The 21,534-nt window shown below is 42.0% G+C and overlaps 1 protein-coding gene across 3 annotated transcripts in view; it reads left to right on the plus strand.

Moving 5' to 3' along the window:
• The first annotated feature begins 7,754 nt into the window (after positions 1–7,754).
• Positions 7,755–21,534, plus strand: part of KRAS (KRAS proto-oncogene, GTPase) — a 40,326-nt gene continuing 26,546 nt past the window's right edge. Inside the window, exons 1-2 of one of the 3 annotated variants that reach the window (XM_082636219.1) lie at positions 7,755–7,884; positions 11,720–11,841. In XM_082636219.1, the coding sequence (XP_082492345.1) occupies positions 11,731–11,841 (111 nt within the window). In that variant the 5' untranslated portion in view covers positions 7,755–7,884; positions 11,720–11,730. The remainder of the gene's footprint in view (positions 7,885–11,719; positions 11,842–21,534) is intronic. The other 2 variants (XM_082636221.1, XM_082636220.1) reach the window with 2 other exon arrangements.

Consider the following 21,534-nt stretch of genomic DNA (forward strand, 5'->3'; position numbering starts at 1 on the left):
GGACTGTATTAGAGAGCCTGTTCTGAGAAGTAAAACAATAACTTTATAAAAGCTCACCATTGCATTGGTCTTTATTAAATTTGACCCTGTTTTACTAGCAAAAATGTAAGAAAGAGTTCTTTTGAACAGTAGTTCTCAAAGTGTGGCCCAGGTACCCCTGGAGGTTCCAGGACCTTTTTAGGTGTTCTGCAAGATCAAACCTATATTTGTAACAATACCTAGATGTTTTCTTTTCTCACTTTCATTTCTCTTATGAGTGTATAGTGGAGTTTGCTAGATGCTACCTGTGATGTCTAAACAGAGAATGCACGAGCCGATATGAGAATCTAGCTTCTTCTGTTAAGCCAGACATTTAAGAGATTTGCAAACACGTTAAAACAATGCTACTCTTCTCACTACTTTTAGAAACATAGTTATTTTCACTGGATATTTGACAAGGCAAATAATCTTCCACGGAGACTAGAAGAATTTAGAAAAAAAAAAAGTGACTTGCTTCTTTCAACTGAGGACATATGGATACTGAATTAAACACCTGGTCCCAAAGGGTTAATACCCCTAGACTCCAGAATGTTAAATTGATATGCACAAGTAAAGCTCTGTTGAATGCACATTACCACAAATGGAATACAAGAAACTTACAACTTATCTAATAATTGATTAAGGAGGAGAGACAGGAAGTAGGAAAATCAAGCTTATAATCAATAGGTCATCCAATGAGCACCTCCTTGGGGAATTGAAAGGAAGCAATCTTAAAATATACCTCTGATTTCTAATTTTCTTAAAGACAAAACAAGCATTCAATAAAGTCTTAGTGCATTAGGTAGACAGAAATAAAAGCAAGAGACTTTAACTTGCAAAGACCTCTCTTAGAGTGGATTATTCATTCTTATATTTTCTTTAGAGCAACTTATCAGCAAATCTTTATTAAGTGCCAACTATGCGCTAAGCTCTCTCTGGGCATTGAGGATTCAGTGGTCTTTGGCTCATGAAATTTATACTTCAGGGGAGGAACAGACAAGCAAACAAATGACCAAGATAATTTCAGATGTAAGTGCTAAGTAAAGGAATAAAACAGGCCACTGTGCTAAAGAGGGATTAGTTGGAGGACAGACGTAAGGGAACAGGGTGGGGAGTGCTGATTTGGACCGGGGGTGGGGGAATCTCTCGCTGAAGTGGTGGTGTTAAGCTGACACCTGAAAGACAGGCCGAAGCTCTCTGGCAGGAGAAGGCAGGAGCCAGGCCCTGGGGAGGAAAAGAGCTCGATACCTGTGGGGAAGGAAGAGATGGCTAGTGTAGTTGGAACCTAGTGAGGAGAAGGGTCGTGCGTGGTGTGACCCAAAATAGGTAGAAACTACCTCGTGAAACATTTGAAGGATTTTGAATTTTATTCTGAGTACAGTGAAAAATCTTTGGAGAACTTGAGCTGGTCACGTGATTCAATTTGCATTTTGAAAGAATCAGTCTGGCTGCTCAACTCTGGGACATGATTTCAGAGCAGCAAGAGTAGCAGCCAGGAGACCTGTTAGCAGATGACTTGTCCCCCTGGATGGGGGACTTGGACTACAGGGGTCGCAGTGAGGAACAGGAGAAGTGCACAGATATGGGACAGATGTGCTCTTTGTTTTAAAGAGTATATAAAACTTGTCTGGCTTGTAGGAGGAGTTTAACAAATGGTAGCTCTTATGTCACCGCCCCATTCTTTTTTTTTTTTTTTTTTTTGCGGTACGCGGGCCTCTCACTGTTGGGGCCTCTCCCGCTGCGGAGCACAGGCTCCGGACGCGTAGGCTCAGCGGCCATGGCTCACGGGCCCAGCTGCTCCGCGGCATGTGGGATCCTCCTGGACCGGGGCACGAACCCGCGTCCCCTGCATCGGCAGGCGGACTCTCAACAACTGCGCCACCAGGGAAGCCCCACCGCCCCATTCTTAAACACAAAGCTTGAAGAGATTCATCAATTTGTTTTAGTTCACAGGACTAGTAAATTCAGCCAGTGCCCCATTCCCACTCTCACTGGGTACTGTTATACCATCCACAAAACACTTTACCTGAGGTCTTTTTTCCTTCTAATCTTTTCTGTCTTTAGCTGCCATTGTAATCTTCCTCAAACATTGCTTTCATCATGTTTACCTTGCTGATAACAGCGTTGTATGTATTCATGTAGTTATTGAGTAATTGCAGCAAACTAGGCTTGTATGAGTGGGTGAGGTCACACACCTAAGTTATGGTTCTTGCCTCTGGGATTTAATTTTATTTATTTATTTTTTTAATAGATTTTTATTGGAGTATAATTGCTTCACAATACTGTGTTAGTTTCTGTTGTACACCAAAGTGAATCAGCCATATGCATATACACGTCCCCAGCCTCTGGGATTTTAGAATTTACTTGGGGAGATGATTAACCCATATGAAAGAATAGAGACAGAGAGAGAGATGAAAAAGAGATGGCATAATTAAGAAAGCTTTCAAAAAGGAGGAAGGACTTGTTCTAGATCTTGAAAGAGAGAGAATTTTAGCAAAGAGAAGGGCAAAAAGGTACCTGGTGAAAAAAAGGAGCAAAGACATAATATCCTAGCTTTGTGGCACAGAGTGGAGATTTGCCAGAGGAGTGGAAGGCATCTGCTTTGGGAAAAGGTGGGGAATGAAATTGCAGGACAGGATGGTGCTGGACCACGTGTGCTATATAAAGCTGGGAGGCAAAGATTTGCACTTGATGCAGTTATTAAAGATATATCAGCAAGATTCAGTCTTAGTGAAGGCTTAGCTGGGGCCAGTGATCATTTCCCTCTCTAATTTTCTAAGGTAATTATCAGTCTTTAGGTATTCATTAGGAACTTAGCTTGTAACTCTTTGCACTTCTAAAATATGTAATCTGTATGAGTGCAGCCTCTATGCAGTAGGTGCAGAGTAAATGTTTGGTGATGATGAAAGACATGTGTAAGGAAGATTCATTTGGCAACAGCACCTGAACTGAAAAGAAGAAAGACAGGAGGTAGGGGAGTCCTAAGGAAGCCGTTCTAGAAACACAGGTGTGAAGGAAGGAATGTAGAAGAGGCAGATATGAGAAAACACTAGGAAGTATCACTACAAGGAACTGGCATGCAGAATGGGTTAAACATTAAGTTTTCAAATCTAAATGTTCTGAAGGATCATGAGAGTGATAAGTGAGATGGAAAAAATTGAGAGAGGGAATTCATTTGGGGAATAAGATGGGGAATTTGGGTTTGGACAGACATTTGAGATGATGACTGGACATTCATTTAGAAATGATATGGGAAATTAACTAGAGAAGATGAAGTAACTGTGTAGAGACAGGGCTGAAGTTTTGTTATAATTTCATTCACTACAAGAAATAGAGGCCCTACTATGTGCTAGAGGATGTAGAGTTAAATGGGGCAGGGACTTTGAGAAATTAACAACCTAGTGGAGAAAACAGATATGTCAAAGAGGAACACAAAAGTCTAATGAAGTAAGTGTCCAGAGGAGACTATGTGCTGGATAAGTGAATTCAATAGCACCTCTTCAGCGGTACAAATTTCCCACCTGAGAAAACTGATGGAGGGTCCATGAAAGCATCCATAGGTGGTTCCTCCTGTTTAACTTTCCCTGCTCTGTGTCCTGCTGCTTGGCCACCATTGTCTGGATCTAGGATTGGCACCCAAACAAAGGCAATAGTCTCTAAGCAGACATAAAGAAAGCCAGCCACCAATCAGGTGGCCCCATCAGGAAAATTGTGTCCCATAAAGGCCCTCCCTATTGAATAATGAATGACATGCATTCAGATCCTCTCTCTTGGGATGTTTTAAACGCAACTCACAGGGAGTGGTCACTAGAAGCAGAGATAGCAGTAGAAGCGGAGACTGTACGAGAAAGAAGCAGGGGGGCGCTGATTCTTGGGAGAATGGCAAAATTACTAGAGTATGGGCAATGGATGCTTGTTAATGAGGGGCTGAGCAAGGCACCAGAGCCTGTTGTTGGATCACAGGAACTGCAGTTGATTCCTGGAATGGACAGGAGTTCTGGCTGATGATAGGATACGGTTTTCTAAAGTTTCCTAATTTCTTTTAAATAAACCCTCAGCATTTGCAGTGTTCTGAACATGTCCTGGCATTTTATATCTCATAAAAGCCCAATTAACACAAGGGTATTCCTGTTGTTTTGGCTTTGATTATATCACAGGGTATCCCGTGAAGAAAAGGGTAGTATGATCTTCATTAAGCAAGATCAAAAGGATGTGTGTGTGTGCATTTGTATACGTGGCTGCCTTCCCAGAAGAGTATAACAGTAGAGGGTAGAAACTTCAGTTACATCTTAGAGCAAGTCTGGAAGCCCCAAGTTTATATTTTTTATTATTCCCTCTCTCTTTTCCCATTGTGATCACCGTGCGGGCCTGTGCACTTGTCCTTGAGGAGGGCAAAGAAAGGGAGAGCCAGAGAGGCTCTTCAATGCAGCCACTGGGCTTGAGGAATAGAAATCCCCAAAGCTAGCAGAAAGTGCAGCCGCCAAGGAGAGAGGAATTTGAGTCACTAGATCAAAGTTTCTCAATGTCCAGACTGCCAACCACCAGCTTAGGATCACCTGATTGGTTAAAAATGAAGATTTCCGGGTCACCTTAGACCAACTGAATGGAATATCTGGATCAGGGGCCTAGGAACTTGCATTTCTGTAAGTATGCCTGGTGATTCATGAAGTGCTTTCCCTTGAGACCCACTGCTCTAAGCCCTGGGTCAAGGAAAGAGTGGGGGAGGAGGATGCTTGCTCTGAGACAGCGCTTAGGACCAAATGGTGGAAAGGCTTGTCATGCATGTGTATCCATTACTGGAGGTGAGAAAAGGAAGAGAGAAAGTGTGTGAGGTGAGGCAGGGGTGTAGAGTGCACAGAACAGAGAGTGGGATACAGGTCTGTTTTGGCAATCCTGAGCCCAGATAATAACTGAGACACGTGGATGGATTAGGTTTCTGCTAATGCCAGAATTTTCACACTCAGCATAAAAGTGCTATATAAAGCTTTTTCCTCTTCTATATTACAGTCCTTTTAAGATTTATGGAGCACCAACTACAGGGAGAACATTGTATTAGCAGCTGTCAGAGAAAACAAGAGCTTATCATGTACTTGAAGTTGGACAAAATAAATCTGTGATTTACATTGAAGAGTGACTACAAATCAATGTACAAATAAGTGCAAATTCATTCACTTAACAAAACCTGTGTCCACTATGTGCAGACTTTTCTAAACTCCCTAGGGTGTGGTTTATCAGAAAGTGATGTGGGTGAGTTTAAAGGCAGATTTTGTAAGAAGGTGAACAGAGAGATTACAGAGACTTTAAGGCGTTGTGTCTAAGGAAGGATTTAGATTTACACAGTTCCAAAGCAGGGTACCGTAACTTCACTCATTGACATTCCATACATCTACCGAGTGCCTATTGTGTTTGTAGCAGTAAGTAAAACAGACAAAAATCCCTGCCCTCATGGAGCTTATATTCTGACGGGAGAGAGACAAGAAAACAAAATATGTAAGTTATATGGTATATTAAAAGGTGATAAGTGCTCTGGAGAAAAATAAAACAGGAAGAGAGGGGGCTTCCCTGGTGGCGCAGTGGTTGGGAGTCCACCTGCCGATTTAGGGGACATGGGTTTGTGCCCCGGTCCGGAAAGATCCCACATGCCGCGGAGCGGCTGCGCCCGTGAGCCATGGCTGCTGAGCCTGCGCGTCCGGAGGCTGTGCTCCGCAATGGGAGAGGCCACGACAATGAGAGGCACGCGTACCGCAAAAAAAAAAAAAAAAAAAAAAAAAAAAAGGAAGAGAGAGAGGATTTCAGATGATCTTTTGGGAAACTCATTAGAAGAAGACATTTGAACAAAGATTTATAAGTAACTGTCAAAGGAAGCTTTGTGGATATACAGTGTGTTCCAGATACAGAAGCAGCACGTGCAAATTCCCTGCAGAAGCCTGCCTGCATTTTCAAGGAACAGCTAGGAACCAGCATGTAACTCTGGCAGTGAGGAAGGTGGACTCTTGGGTAAGAGCTCAGAGAGGAAAGGAGGCAGGGGTGTCCAATAACTTAAGCCCACGGAGAACCTGGAGAAGATGCATGCTTGTATATTCAGCAGGATGGGAGCCCCTCTGAGTGGGAAGCAGAGAGGCGAACGCGATCTGTCACGAAGGAGACTTTCTTTCAGCTGTGTGAACTTGGGCCCCATTTCTAACCTCTCTAAATTTGTTTCCTCCTGTGTAAACTAGAGAAAAGCATCGGACTTCATGAGGTTGTTGTGATGATTAAATAAGATGCTATGTGCAAAACGTTTAGCATCTACCTGAACTAGAGCAGGTATATTCTGTTCCCTTCCCTGTTTTCCACCTCCTCTCTCTGCCTCTTCCACCTGGTACCAAGGGACGGGAGGGGGAGGCAGGACCCAGCCTTGCAGAGTACAGCCCACATAAGGGGTAGGAAGAAAAGGGGGCAGTTGGTGTCAGGCCTAGGTTAACGGACTTACTAGTTGGTATTTCACATAACTGTGTTATCCTTCCTGTTCTATGAGGCGGAATAGAGGCACAGAACTGCAAGTAGAGACGCAGATGGGTGGTCCTATTAGGTATAGGCGCTGGGCTGCCAGGCCTCACTCTTTAGAAGAAAACTCCCCCAAATCTTTCTAGGTAGTTTATCAACGCAGGCTCTGGGCATGCTAGCAGTTTTAATGGTTCCATTGTTTAATGTGTTAACTCCCTGAACGTTAAGTGATTAATCTGTCTTCTAATTAATGTTTGAATGATTCTCCTCAGGTCTAGACTATTAAGGGCACTTCTATTTAAAAATAGTCTGTCGCCTGCTTGTGCTGTCAGGGGCAATAGGTACATTTGAGGTCGCCGTTCTGAGTGACCCTTGATGGCTTCGAAATATCCGTAAAAACAACAACGAAAAACAACAGACCCCCCTCCCCCTTAATTAGTGATGAAAGGCTTTGTCGCGTTTGTCTGGGCCCGGGGCTAGGTTCCCAGCCCCAGAGTGTGGAGAATGGTATTCACCAAGGCGTGCTCAGAAAGCCCCGGACCGGGGAACTGGCGGCCAGGTCTCTCCGTAAATCACCCAAGTCGCCTCCCACTTTGGGTGACTGCATGTTTATTTACTTGCAGTAAATGACAGTAAATGAATGTGCCCAAGTGTAGGCCGACCCCAGGGGTGGCGGGATCTTCGCAGCTCCACCGTGTGGACCCGAGAGGGGCGCGGTGGGGTGCCTGTGGCGTCTCCTGGGTGCGCGGAGCGTAGCGCGCGGCGGCCCGGGTCCGAGCCTGTGACTGCGAGCTGGGCGATGCAGCTGAAAACTGGGGGCGGGTCCCGCGTGGGTCCGCCGGTGCCCCTCCCGCCCACCCGCGCGCGCCGAGGCACCGCCCAGAACCGCCCCGCCTTCGCCGGCCGCGCGCCCCCAACCCTCCACCGCCCCGGCCGCCTGCTTCCTCCGCCGGCCCGGCCCCCGCCCCTCCTCCGCCGGCCCGGTCCGCCCCCTCCACGGCCGGGCCCGGCCCCCTCCCTCTCCCCGGCAGCGCTCGCAGGCTCGCTCTTCCCTCTTCCCACACCGCCCTCAGCCGCTCCCTCCCCGCACTCTCGTCTGGAGAGGAATCGAGCGCCGAGCGCATCGATAGCACTGCCCTCTGCGGCCGCCCGGCCCCGAACTCATCGGTGCTCTCGGAGCTCGATTTCCCTAGGCGGCGGCCGCGGCAGCGGAGGCACAGCGGCGGCGGTGGCGGCGGCGGCGGCGGCGGCGGCGGTGGTGGCGGCGGCTCGGCCAGTACTCCCGGCCCCCGCCATTTCGGACGGGGAGAGAGCGCGGCGCAGGCACTGAAGGCGGCGGCGGGGGCCAGAGGCTCGGCGGCTCCCAGGTGCGGGAGAGAGGTACGGAGCGGACCACCCCTCCTGGCCCCTACTGGGGTCCCGACCCTCCTCTCCGGCGCCGGGCGGGGCCGGCGGCGAGTGAATGAATTGGGGGTCCCCGGAGGGGCGGGGAGGGGGCGCGGGCGCGGGGCCCGGGCGGGCGGACGGGGTGGGGGGGGGTCTGCCGGGGTAGACGCGGGGACGCGGCGACGCGGGGAATGAGGAATGGGCGGTGCGGGGCTGAGGAGGGTGAGGCTGGAGGCGGCCGCCGCTGGTGCTGCTTCCTGGACGGGGAACCCCTTCCTTCCTCCTCCCCGAGAGCCGCGGCTGGAGGCGGCCGGGGTGAAACTCGCGGGCCGGGCGGGCCGCCCCTCGGGGCGGTCGGGTGCGGTGGAGGTTACTCCCGCTGCGCTCCAGCCTCCCCTCCCCCTCGCCGTCCTTCCCTCTCCCTCTCTCTCCCTTCGCTCCCGCACCTCTTCCTCCCTTCCCAGCACTCGGCTGCCTCGGTTACTGCCTTCTCTGCTGCATCTCGCATCTCTAGGACGGGGGTATAAACTTCTCCCTCGAGCGCAGACTGGACGGCTTGTGGTCCTTTTTTCAGTGTGTAGGGGGATATATGAGTAAGAGGGGAGGTCGCGTTTTGGAAGCGCAGAGGAAAGTGCTTAGAGACCACTGTTTGAGGTTATTGTGTTTGGAAAAAAATGCATCTGCAGCCGAGTTCCTGACTGCTCCCCTCCCCCATGTATGGGCTGTGACATTGCTGTGGCCACAAAGGAGGAGGTGGAGGTAGAGATGGTGGTGGAAGAACAGGTGGCCAACACCCTACAACATAAAGCCTGTACTTAGTGAAAAAGAAAAAGTTAATCCCAGAAGGTCTGTTTTGCTTTGTCAAGTTAAACACACGCAGCAAACCCGCAGAGCAGAAGCAGGGCTTTTTCCTTGCTAGTTGAGTGTAGACAGCAATAGCTAGAATTGTATTTGAAGTTTAATTTGCCTGTTGTTGCCCTTTCCACCATCTCTTCTGTATTACCCTTATGCGTACAAATTTGACCCCCATCCCAGGAGTTACTACTGTACTCCTAAACTGCCGTCACACAATTTTTTTTTTAACTGACCTACCAGAGGAGTTAATTGTAGCAATCTGCCAGCCGACTGCCTGAAATACTCTTAGGCATGTGCATGCTGTAGTTGAAGTCCTCAAGTAGCCTTCTTAAATCTTGATATCCACCAAAATAAGGGGTTAAGACAGAAAGGTATTTTCTAATTTTTTACACAATATACATGTTACATTTGTAATTGAAAAAATCATTCAAAAAGAAATCACAAAGGGAAAAAAAAGTCTGTTCATAATCATCTCAGAATCAACCTTATGAGTGATGTCATTCTTAGGTGACTAAGGTCCAAAATGCTGACTCGGGCGTGTAATAGACTAGAGATGACAAATATGGTTGATAACAATACTGTTTACTTTAGACTGTATCCATCCACAGGCATTCTTGGTTTTAAGAGATAGTAGACGAAATGATAATTCATTTTGTTTTATGACAAAGTGAAAATTCTTTTCCTGAACAGACTGTTCAGTTCTGTTCCCAGTTCCACCGCTTGCTTGCTTTTGTAGCTTTGGGTGAGGGGGCGCCTTCTGGCCTATTGATCTTCTTTGGGAACCCAGTTCTCTCTAGTGGGTTTAAATATTACTTGATTTTTGAAATCCAAGTCAAAGATTTTTTTCAGAAATAACCACTGTGTAAAGAAGTAGACCAGAAGGTGTGAGTCTTTCAGAATTCACACGTGTATGTACAACTAAGCCCTAATCCAGTATTTGTCCACAAACTCTCTTAGGCTAGCAAACTTATTGGTCGTAAGGACCTGGACCCCTTTACACTCTTAAAAATTATTGAAGATCCGAGTTTGGAGTGTGTCAGTATTTAGCACAATAGAAATTAAAATTGAGAATTAAAAAAAATTAATTCATTTAAAAAAGAAATAATAAGCCCATTACTTGGTAACAGAAGTAGAATTTTTAATGAAAAGTAACTTTTCCAAAACAAACACAAAAATTGTGAGAAGAGTGGCATTGTTTTGCACTTTTGCAAATCTCTAATTATATGGTTTAGTAGACAGCTGGATCCTCACATCTGCTTCGGTATTCAATCTATTATCACACATCTGGAAAATTCTACTGTACACTTGTGAGCGAATAAGAGTGGAAAGGGTAAATCACATCATAGCATTATCGTGAAACCAGTTTTTGACCTCTTGGGCCCTCTCCAAAACCCCATTAGGGTTCCTGGAACACATTTTGAGAGCTACTGTTCTAGGTTATCCAGATTTTATTGCAGGGGTGGGCTGGGCAGGGAACTAGAGGATACATTTTGGTGAGATTATCCTCACCTATCCCATTTGCTGTGGTCAATATTAGGAATGAAAAGGGGGAGCAAACAGGATGTGATACATGTTTGTGGTGGCCCTAGACAAGGCTAGGTGGCACAGAGCAGGCCAAGGAGGAACTGTGATACGACAGTTGTCTGGCCTGTCTGCTCTCTGTGAGTAGGTTCAGGAATAGCGTGAAGAGGTAGTTAGTATGTTATCACTTGGAAAAACATATTACTTTTTGGGGGGTAGGGTGGTGGGGTGCCTATTGGGATAATTCTTGGTCTTCGGTAAATAGGATGCTGCGTGTATATAGTGTTTATATACAGTATCTGTACATTCATTAATTCTGAGCTACTTACCCTGTAATAAACTATCGTTCATTGACTGCCATTCTTTCTGCAGTTCACTACTTATTTGTAGTAATATCATGTAGTTATTGAGGGAAAGGAGATTAAAGTAAATAAATTCATTTTCATTTCAAAAAGTTTGAAACAGCTGACTGAAAACATATTTTCTGTCTTGGCGCCGTTAACCTTACAAGTTGTCGATATTTATTGCTACCGTTGGGCGGTAATGTATGAAAAGCAGACAATAAAAGTCAAGTGGATTACTGAGAAATACACCTTTTTAAAAATTCTCTCATTAAAAGTGTGCTTGTCTTTAAATATTATATAATTATATTTTTCTTGTGCAAAGTGCTATTTTTCAGCACTGATATAGCATTATAGATTGTGACTGATGCTCAGATCATCTGTACTGAATAGTTAGTTTAAAATTCTCGAAGTTCTCTTAGTTTTTACACCGTTATTTTCCCCAGCAGATAATGTACAGATTAAAATGTCACCAGGTATCGTCCTTATCTGCTTTGGCATCTCAGTTTTTATTTTCCCAGTGTACTGTCCAGCTTTATTTGACGGTCCTCCCCCCACCCCCATCTGATTCTTGCTAACTGTCCAGGAGAACTACTATGATGATGCTTTTAAAAAGTTCTCTGTAGCTCTTGGCCCCAACAGAGGCACTCAGCATATCCACTGTAACTCTTAGGGGCCCGAGTCGATGAGGAATACTGTGGCGATAGCTGTCAGCAAGTTTTGTGTGGGTGTGTCCTCAGGGTATAGAGCAGTGTGCCTGACACTTGTACTGAGTGAAGTCATGGCCTGCTCCTTCGAGAGCCATCACCTGCTGCCGAAGAGCAGACGGGCTCTTGGGATAGAGCAACCTGAATCCAAGGTAAAAGAACTATGTACTCCGAATGAGTTTTTCTCAAATGCTGATGGAGGAGTTGGTCAACGAAGTACAATTCATTACAATACACATCTGTAGTCATCTGGAGTTTTGTCATTGAATTTTGTGAGGTATTTTGAAATAATGTTCCATATAAAGGTGAACTTGTGTTAAGAGGTATTGATAGAGTGTTTGGGTTATATTAACCTCACGTGTGGCACACGTTCTAATTGAGTCACATTTCCATTTTTGTCATAAGGCCTGCTGAAAATGACTGAATATAAACTTGTGGTAGTTGGAGCTGGTGGCGTAGGCAAGAGTGCCTTGACGATACAGCTAATTCAGAATCACTTTGTGGATGAATATGACCCTACGATAGAGGTAAATCTTGTTTTCATATGCATATTGATGTGTGCAGGCCTATCCTTTGGGTACAAAAAAGGTTTCTCTCATCATTTTCTGTGACTACTCATTACAAGGTAGTTATACTGATCATACTTTTATTAAGTTATCTAAAATGTACTAGGATTTCAAGGCATGACTCTGATGTTATAAGTAACCATAGATATGAGACCCCAGCCTGTTTTCTCTCAGGACAATAATACTAGCTGTGGCGTTCACTCTGTGTTACAGTATGTGCATTTTGATTGGAAGTGTATTTCAGTTTTCTCACAGGGTGAAAATGTGAATTTACATCTTATCTGTAAGATGAGACATATCTAACAGTCTTTTTCTTTTTTAATGTGCCTATTAATTTTTATGGGGTTTTGGTTTTTTTTTTTTTTTGGTATTTTGATGTCACATATAGTGTTGATTTATACTGGTGAAGTGTATTCATTTGATGATTGAATTAAAAACACTGAATTAGTAGTATTTTCGTATTTTCTCTTCACATTGAAGTAGTGGAGAACCTACAGCTACCTGATGCATTTTAGAAAGCTCATTCTTTGCGTTTATGTATATGTATATCAGGTGATATGTAAGAATACCATCACCAATCCTTACCTTTGCTTTACAGCCCTTTTCCAATTTATTCAAGGCAATGTTAGAATTGTTTTTTTATTACAAATTGATTAGTGAATAATTTTCAGACTTTTTCAGTTTCATAAAAACGTACCAAAGGAATGGCCAGCAGCAAAATGATAGACTAAAGGCCTAGCAGAGACCTAGAGAGGTCACGTAGTATGTTTCCCACTGCCTTCTGGCAGCACTATACTCAGATGATCTCAAGCAGATAAGGATTTATTTAATCCCAAAGACCTGCAGGAGGGAGTGGCACACAACTGTCCTTGTTAACTAATTTCCAGAATGTAATTATTAGCGTATGCATAATCTGAATCTTCCTGTGAAGTTTAACATAATATCAGCTCATCTTTGAAATAGATTTATGTTATTAGATTATTTCTTAGACTTCTTTACCCCAGGGTAAGCAATCCTAATCCCTTAGCTTTTATTCTAGACCTGATACACCAGTTTTTTTAATCAGCTCTGAAAAATTTCCCATAATTTTCTCTGAGTCCCAAGCTGTAGGGTCTAGAATAGGTCAAAAATGCCCTGTTAAGATACTGTGCTGTGTAATGTCTTAAAAAAAAAACACCTTGACTGCACTTAGGTAGGTTCTGAGGGCATTGTTGGCCTTGGGAAGATGTTTATGCAGTGTAGAACTTTGAGGATTGACACGGAAATGTTCATAAGGAAATGTCAAATATTTCTGGTACTGGAGGGAAAAAAATGAAGAAATAACCCTTATTTATAAAGATCTGATTTAAACATAGAAGCAGCTTTCATTTGGCTTCCAAGTTTAATAATTTGCATTAGTAAAAGGGAAGAATCTAACTGAAGTGGACCACCTATGTAATAGTCTCTCTGTAGTTCCTCTTGGCAAGTCAATTCAATGCTAATGGTTTTGTTTATTTTTTACTTTGAGGAGGATTAAATAGTTCACCTATTTCTGAAGCCAAGGTTACTCGTCATACTCCACCATTTAAATTGGAAGTAAAAGAACATTTTAACAGAATTTAAGTTAAGCATGGCAGTTTTCCTGGGATTCTGGAATATGATTTTAGCAGAAGTGCCCTCCATCTTTTTTGAAAATCTAAAGAATTCTATTACACTCTGTTTCCTATCAGAGGTCAAGAATAATGTATAAGAATGTGATTGAAAAAAAAGGTTAGGAAACGTTTTGGTCAAAATTGTTAAAGCGCAATATAAATCTTAAAGAAATAAAGCTGAAAGTCAATCCTTTATTTTGGGGGAAGGTAAAAAAAAGTTTATAAACTCAGACCCATTAACTCTGATCATGATTTCTGCCAAACCAGAAGACTTGACCCAGGGAAGCACTGATTACCTGTGAACTTTGAAACTGACATTCCGTCACTAGTGTAGCCACCTGGAAAATGGTTATCAGAGATTGTCCCTTATCTCCCAAGTTACAGTGAGTCTCTGAGGGAACTGACACGTTGAATTCTTGGTGTAGTTCAACTAGAAGAAAAGCAAGAGAATTTAGTAGTTTGTTTTCATAAGTGGTTAAACAAAAATACTGACATGGCGTTTTTGTAAAAAGTTGAAGGGTAGTGGGTATCACTGCTGCTGTTAAGTTTCTGGTAGGTGAACAGTGTAGGTCAGAGAAAATAAGAGAGGTCATAGACTTTGCACATTTGGAGTTCTCATCAGTTTTTCTGCATTAAACAAATGGAGAGAAGTTTAGGAAAAAATTTTAATTAACTAATACCATATTTTCTAGTGGTTTAGAATTTTCAGAGATTTATATTGGGTCGGCCAAAAAGTTCGTTCGAGTTTTTCATAAGATGTTATGGAAAAACCCGAATGAACTTTTTTGCCAACCCAAAACTATGAGCTGGGTAAGGAAGGTGGTCATTGTTTCTTTCATTTTATCACTAAAATGGTCTCTGAGAGGTTGTAACTTGCATAAGGATACTTAAGCTAGCAAGTGGTGGAATTTTAAGTTTTCTGAGACCAGGTTAAGTGGAATTTCCACTGCACCCTTGTATAGCTTTTTAAAAATGAAAAATTAGCCTTCAAGCTAAAAATATTTAGTGTTGGAGGCTGATTCAGATTATTGATATATCAAAATTTGAACTTAGCGTACTATCTAATGGCATCTTAATAGCAGAGATATGATATAGAGTTAGGTATGACACATAGATGGAGCATGTTTATATTTGCACATGATGATCACCTTTACTTCTGTTCTGAAAAGATTTTACCTTTATCTTTTATGAAGCCCACTGAAGAGTTCCAAGAGATAACGAAATACCTTGTTAGTGGTGCAAGATTATTAAAAACTCAGTCCCCAAACACAATACCAGTCTAGAAATAGTATATGTTTTTATAGTTTGGAGATCATGTTGTTATAAAAACATGTTCTCTGAAATGTGTTTTCTAAGGTAAAATTTGGTGGAAGCAGAAAAATGGAAGTAGAGATCAGAACTGTCAGTTGGTCATTTAGCAAATATATAACAAGTATCTACTGGCTACAATATAAAAATAGACATAGAAAGAAGTATTTTTTCCCGGTCTCCAATTCATTGACATCTGTATGCTTCTGTTAATGTGACATTTCTAATTCAGTCCATTATGCCCTTCTTTGATGAGACAGTTTTCTAGTCAGTAAGAAAGAATGGAGTCATAATTGGATTGATTTGTTCCATCTTTAGTGCTCTGAGCCGTGGAGTGTTTATTCACCAAGATGTATCAGTTTCTCTTTTAAAAAATTTTTCCGTGTTAATTATGGAATTGCTGATTAAGGTATTTAAATTATAGAGAGAAAATTTGTAATACTAAACCAGTATTGAAGAGTGGTGTAAGAAAAGCACTGTTTAATATTGTAAGCTGTTATTTTTCTGTTTTTTTGGTTTTGTTTTTTAACATATGTATCAGTAGTTACTAACAAGGAATTGGTGGTGACTTTGCCCCTCGGGACATTTGGCAAAATCTGGAGATGTTCTTGGCTATCACAGCTTGAGGAGGGGGCTGCTACTGGCCTCTGTAGTGGGCAGAGGCCGGGGTTCTGTTATTCCTCCTGCAGTGCACAGGAGGGCCCCCCAGCAAATAATGACGGGGTCCAGAATGTCAGCAGTGCTGAGGTTGAGACCCCAATCCTGTGCGTTACATATAGCTTTAAACGTCCTGTAAATTGTGAGGCTCAAGTCCCTGAATATGGTTTATGTTAGATTTTTTTTAACATAATACAGATTTAAACCTTACATTTTCTAAACTAACAATATGTTATATTAGCATACACCAGCGTTCTGTTAAAACGTTCTGTTTTTAAAACAAGGTACAACACAGCAGTTTTGTAAATCCATTTCTCTTCAAGACTGTGGCCACTCTCCCCCCCCCCCCCCCCGCTTTCAAGTGAGTGCCCTCTACTGGTCAACTTATTCGCTTTTATAATAAAAAATGAAATCCTAAGTTTGGATATCTTTTCTTTTTAAACTGTGGGTATAATCAATTTATAACTGTATAAATTTTATTTAAAAGACTTATTTTGTATAAGTAATGTTTTAACAACCTAAAGTGTCAAAAAAAATCTGAAGTATCAGTTTTACTTTGCTAATGTTATTAAGATTACTGTGCGGACCAGTTAGGCCTAACTAATTAAATATGTGGGTGAATATTTTTGACTAAGAAAGGAAATGTGGCAGTGTAGGAGAAAATCGGGTGGTGCCCTTGTTAGCACTGCTTGAGGTCACTTTGTCTGAGGGAATGAGAAGGGGCACTGTGGCTCTGTGAATTTCTTTTCATGCACACAGGAGGTACCTTACAGAGTTCAGAGCTTAGTGATGTGTTACATGGGGTGTGAGGAAGGGCCTATTCGAAAGTGGCAAATTGTGAAAGTTCACATTTTGTAAATTTTTATAGGACTGTAGAATAGTTGAGAACGCCTGATTTTTAGAATAAACGAACACAAAATTCAGGCACTGTATTTAGGTCAATTTAAGAATAAGTATTAATAATAACTGTTGAGCCCTGAATGTTGAAAATTATTGGACACGTTTTGTTCTAACTTGGGTTTTTATAAATACAAAGCTTTAAAAACATGCAAATGAAAGTTGGCAATGGAAATAAATGAAAGGAAAAGAAAACTTTATCCTTTATCGTTTGGCGTCTCTTAAGAGTCTGGTTTAAGCAATGCAACTAATTTCTTAATTCCATAAATGGTATTAGTGCCTACAATGTACCATGCAGCCTTCCTGTGGTCTAGAGATACACTGAGGAGCAAAAGGAACCGCATCAGTGCCTTCATGGAGGTTATTAGTCTTAGATGTATTTGGAGAGCAGTGTTTCTAGACAGTGATCCTAATTATATATAACTTAATTTAGAGGCTTTATGCTTTAGGAGGGCGATAGATTTCTTGTATCTCTTAATTATATTGTCTCATAGTGCCTAGGTTTATGGAACAGTTATATTATTGTGATCTTAATGTAATAAAATTAGAAATGGGTAGTAAAAACAAAATATTTGAGAGGATTAAGTAGGGCTATATTGCTTACCTTAGGTAATTTTTTTTTTTTTTTAAATTTTATTTTATTTTTGCGGTATGCGGGCCTCTCACTGTTGTGGCCCCTCCCGCTGCGGAGCACAGGCTCCGGACGTGCAGGCTCAGCGGCCATGGCTCACGGGCCCAGCCGCTCCGCGGCATGCGGGATCCTCCCGGACCGGGGCACGAACCCGTGTCCCCTGCATCGGCAGGCGGACTCTCAACCACTGCGCCACCAGGGAAGCCCTTAGGTAATTTTTGAACTTTCTATTTTGAAAATTTCAAACCTATGGAAAAGTAGTGAAAAAAAGTACAGTGAATACCTCTTAACCTTTAAACTAGACATAGTTACTTTATGTGTGTGTGCCTGTGTATGTACACACACATACTTGAATACATATTATTTATTTTTGCTGCACTTTTTGAGAATAAGTTGCATATGTTAGGACACTTTACCTCTAAACACAGGGGTCTGTGAACTATGGCCTGCCTGCTGGCCAAATACAGCCTGTGTCTGTTTCTGTAAAGTTTTATTGGGGCACAGCTGTGCTTGAGTGTTTACATGTTGTCTGTGGCTGCTTTTGCATTACAGTGGCAGAGCTGAGTGGCTGCAGCAGAGACCAAGTACTGTCTGGTCCTTTACGGAACAAGTTTGCTGACCCTCTTCTAACAATAAGAATAATTCATTGTATAACTACAACGCAGTGACAAAATTTAGGGAATTCAACATTGATACAATGTTTTATCTAACATATAGTCCATATTCAAATTTTATCAGTTCCCAGAATGTGCTCTCAGCAATTCGTTGGTTTTTTTTTTTTTTTCCTGATCCCAGGATCAAAAATCGTGTGTCATGTCTCACAATCTAGAACAGTTTCTCAGCTTTTCTTAGTCATTGGTGACAGTGGCACTTTTTGAAGAATTCAGGCCAGTTGTTTTGTAGAATGTCCTCTCCTTTAGTTTTGTCTCATTGTTTCCTCTTGGTCAGATTTGGATTAAACATTTTTGGTAGAAATACTGTGTAAGTGATGTTATACCCTCCTTGGTGTATCACATCAGGAGGCACAAGATGCTGGCTTGTCCCATTATTGATGATGTTATGTTAACATTGGTTATTTGGTTAAGGTCATATCTATCAGTTGTCTCTCTGTAAAGGTATCTTTAGTTCTTTTATAATTAATATGTACTCTGTGGGGAGATACTTTGAGACTATAAATATCCTGTTCTCCAACATATTTGCACCCAGTGGGATGTAGTAGCCACTGATAATTCTAACCAGAACAAACTACCACCATAGTGACTGCAAAGTGGTAGGTAATCTAACTCTGTCATTATTTCTACATTTATTTTTTGGCATCTACCATAAGTAAGGTTTCTCTCTTTTCTCTTCCCTCTCCTTATTTATTTGGTTTGTCTTATTTGTATCCGTACAGACTCATGGATTCTTTGTGTGTGTGTGTTACACGGGCCTCTCACTGTTGTGGCCTCTCCCGTTGCGGAGCACAGGCTCCGGACGCGCAGGCTCAGCGACCATGGCTCACGGGCCCAGCCGCTCCGCGGCATGTGGGATCTTCCCGGACCAGGGCACGAACCCGTGGCCCCTGCATCGGCAGGCGGACTCTCAACCACTGCGCCACCAGGGAGCCCTGGATTCTTTTTTCATTTGATGTGTTAAAGTCTATTCTTGTCATTATTGATTTTGGTGCTCATATATATTTTTGATTTGGCCAGTGGAATCCCTTTCAAGCTGGCCTCTGACACATCCCCATCAGTTTTGACACATCCCCATCAGTTTTTGAGCTCTTTCTTACTTTCTGGCACAGTGTATTCCAGGTTCCCTTTGTTCTTTCCCTGTCCCTACCCTGGATTCAGCCATTTGTCCAGAGAGCCCTAATTCCTTTTACTAGGGAATGATATTTAGAAATTAAGTCCTGGATGTTAGGTGGTGTTGCTACTGAGTGTCACTGCTTCTAGACCCTTTCAATAGACAGAGCTAAGCAGTAGATTTTATTTAAAAATCATGAGTTCATTCTTCTTCCATGTCTTCTTTCTCCCATGATGAGAACACTGGTTCTACCTTGTATAAGTTTTAATGTTAAATATTAGACAGCTATTGAAATAAAAATGATAATGTCAATCAGCACAGATTGAATAATTTAACATTAGGTTAGCTTTTTTATTTGTGGAATTGGGATTAAATATTTTTCTCCACTGAGAGAAAAGTAGGGATCCTTTTCATTTTCAAAGTATTCTTAAACCATTTGGGAAAAGATTGAGCTATTTGGCTACATAAAGACGAAAACACCTTTAACAAAAATCCAAGACAGATGGAAACCTGGGAAAACTACTTGCATCATCTGTCAATCAGGAAGCGCTCCTGTATTTGAATTAGAAAAAAGCAAACATCCAAATAGGAAAAAAAAAGGCATATAAATAGCCAACCTATTCACACTCACACAAAAAGTGCTGTTGAAACATATTAAAAGATACTTCATTAATGTAGAAATGCAAGTTCAAACAATAAATAACATCTTTTATTTTCATGTTGGCTAAGATTAAAATGATAACAGGCCTGGAAGGTATGGAAAATGTGTACTCTTTATGCTGTAGTGAGAGTATACCTTCTTAGAAACTTTCTGGAGGTCATCAGTTTGGCAGTATGTATCAAAATGGAAACTACATGTCCTTTGACCAATTGATTCCACTTACAGAAATTTATCTGAAAGATTCAGTTGGATAAGTGTTTAAGATGTATACCCAGGAGTGTTATTGCAGTGTTGTTTATAATTTTTAAAAGTGGGAATAATCTACACATCTACCAGTAGAGAATAGGTGAGGTAAGTTATGGTATCTTTGTACAAATTATATTATACAGTTTTCAAAAAGGATTAGGTAGATCTATATGTACTGACATTCAAACACTGTCCATTATGTAAGAGAAGCTGTTATCGTAGCACTTTGTGTAGAGTATGAGTCTGTTTATTTAAAAACAATGTGAATAGGTACTAAAATATGGTAGGACATATGCCAAACTCTGTAGTGTTTTGTTTTTTGGTTTTTTTTTGCGGTACGCGGGCCTCTCACTGCTGTGGCCTCTCCTGCTGCGGAGCACAGGCTCCAGACGCGCAGGCTCAGCGGCCATGGCTCACGGGCCCAGCCGCTCCGCGGCATGTGGGATCTTCCCGAACCTGGGCACGAACCCGCGTCCCCTGCATCGGCAGGCGGACTCTCAACCACTGCACCACCAGGGAAGCCCTGTAGTGGTTTTTTTTTTTTTTTAAATGAGCATATACTGTTTGAGAGGGAAAAATAAATCCTAATTTTTGAGGGAGAGGAGTCACTAGAGTATTAGATACCATCAGATTACTTCATATTTACTTGCTTCCCCCTTTTTAAAACCTCAACAAATTGGATAATACAGATGTATTACAAATAAAGAGGTACAGTTAAAGGAATTGGTATTAGACCAATTGAAGAACAGCTGAGAGATATAATAATTCAAAATATGAAAATTATATTGATATCTGTAATTATTAAGATTGGATCCATGATTGATCCAGCCTCACATTCTGACCTTGGCATCAAGTGATAATTTATGGGAGAATGCCACATGACTTCAACAGGTTACAGATGTAGGCTTATAATATCCTTATTTTCAAAATGTGTTATGCAAATTTTCCTTGAGTTTATTCAGATTTTATCTCTTGGACATAGTACACATTTTATTCTCTCTAGTCCTAAGCTAAGATTCAACATTCTTATAATTTCAAATGTCCATTATTTAGTAAAGAAGTCTTTGTTTTCTTTATCCTTACTTCTAATGAATGTCTTAACCAAAAATTCTGTCATGAGACAGAAGGTGTTAAGCTCTTTTAACACCCTTGCTCCCTAATCAGTACAGAAATCCTTCATACACCTTAGAGTTTTACTCTTTTTCCCTGGAGCTTGTCCAGCTCCATTATATTTATTTTGAAATACAGTGAGTGGTTTTGGAAAAAGTAGTCCAAATGTAGATGTCCAGTGATTCTTATAAGGGCAAGATACTGCTGTTGCTATACAGTTCCTAGTAGCCAGTGGCCTGCCCCCTACCCTTTGGGCCTGTAATAGCACGTACAATGTAAAATATGAAATAATACAGTTAACTTTTTAGAGCACTTTTTCATGGTCTTTAATCCCAACCTGTATACAAAGTCCTCTGCATTATTATTTACCCACTTTTACAGCAAAAGAAACAATAGCTTAGAGTAGACTAGAGATTAAGTAGTTTGCCCATACTCATACCGCAAGGAAGTGGAGTTCTGCAGGTGACACAGATTGAAGATTCAGGAGTGTATCTTTAGCCTAGACTTCGGCCCTGAGCATCAGCCCTATATATCAAAGCTGCCTACAGGTCATAGCACCAGAGCAGCACACGAACATACGGAACTCACCGTGCCCCAAACTGAGCTCATCTGCTCCTGTCCCCTTCCCATTACGTTCCCATCTCTAAACAATAAGCTCTGCCATTAAAAAAAATGGAGACGTAATCCACATAACATAAAATTCATCCTCTAAAGTATAGTTAGGTGGT

Source organism: Mesoplodon mirus (genome assembly GCF_964341445.2).
Source record: "Mesoplodon mirus genome assembly, chromosome: 11".
Lineage (NCBI taxonomy): Eukaryota > Metazoa > Chordata > Mammalia > Artiodactyla > Ziphiidae > Mesoplodon > Mesoplodon mirus.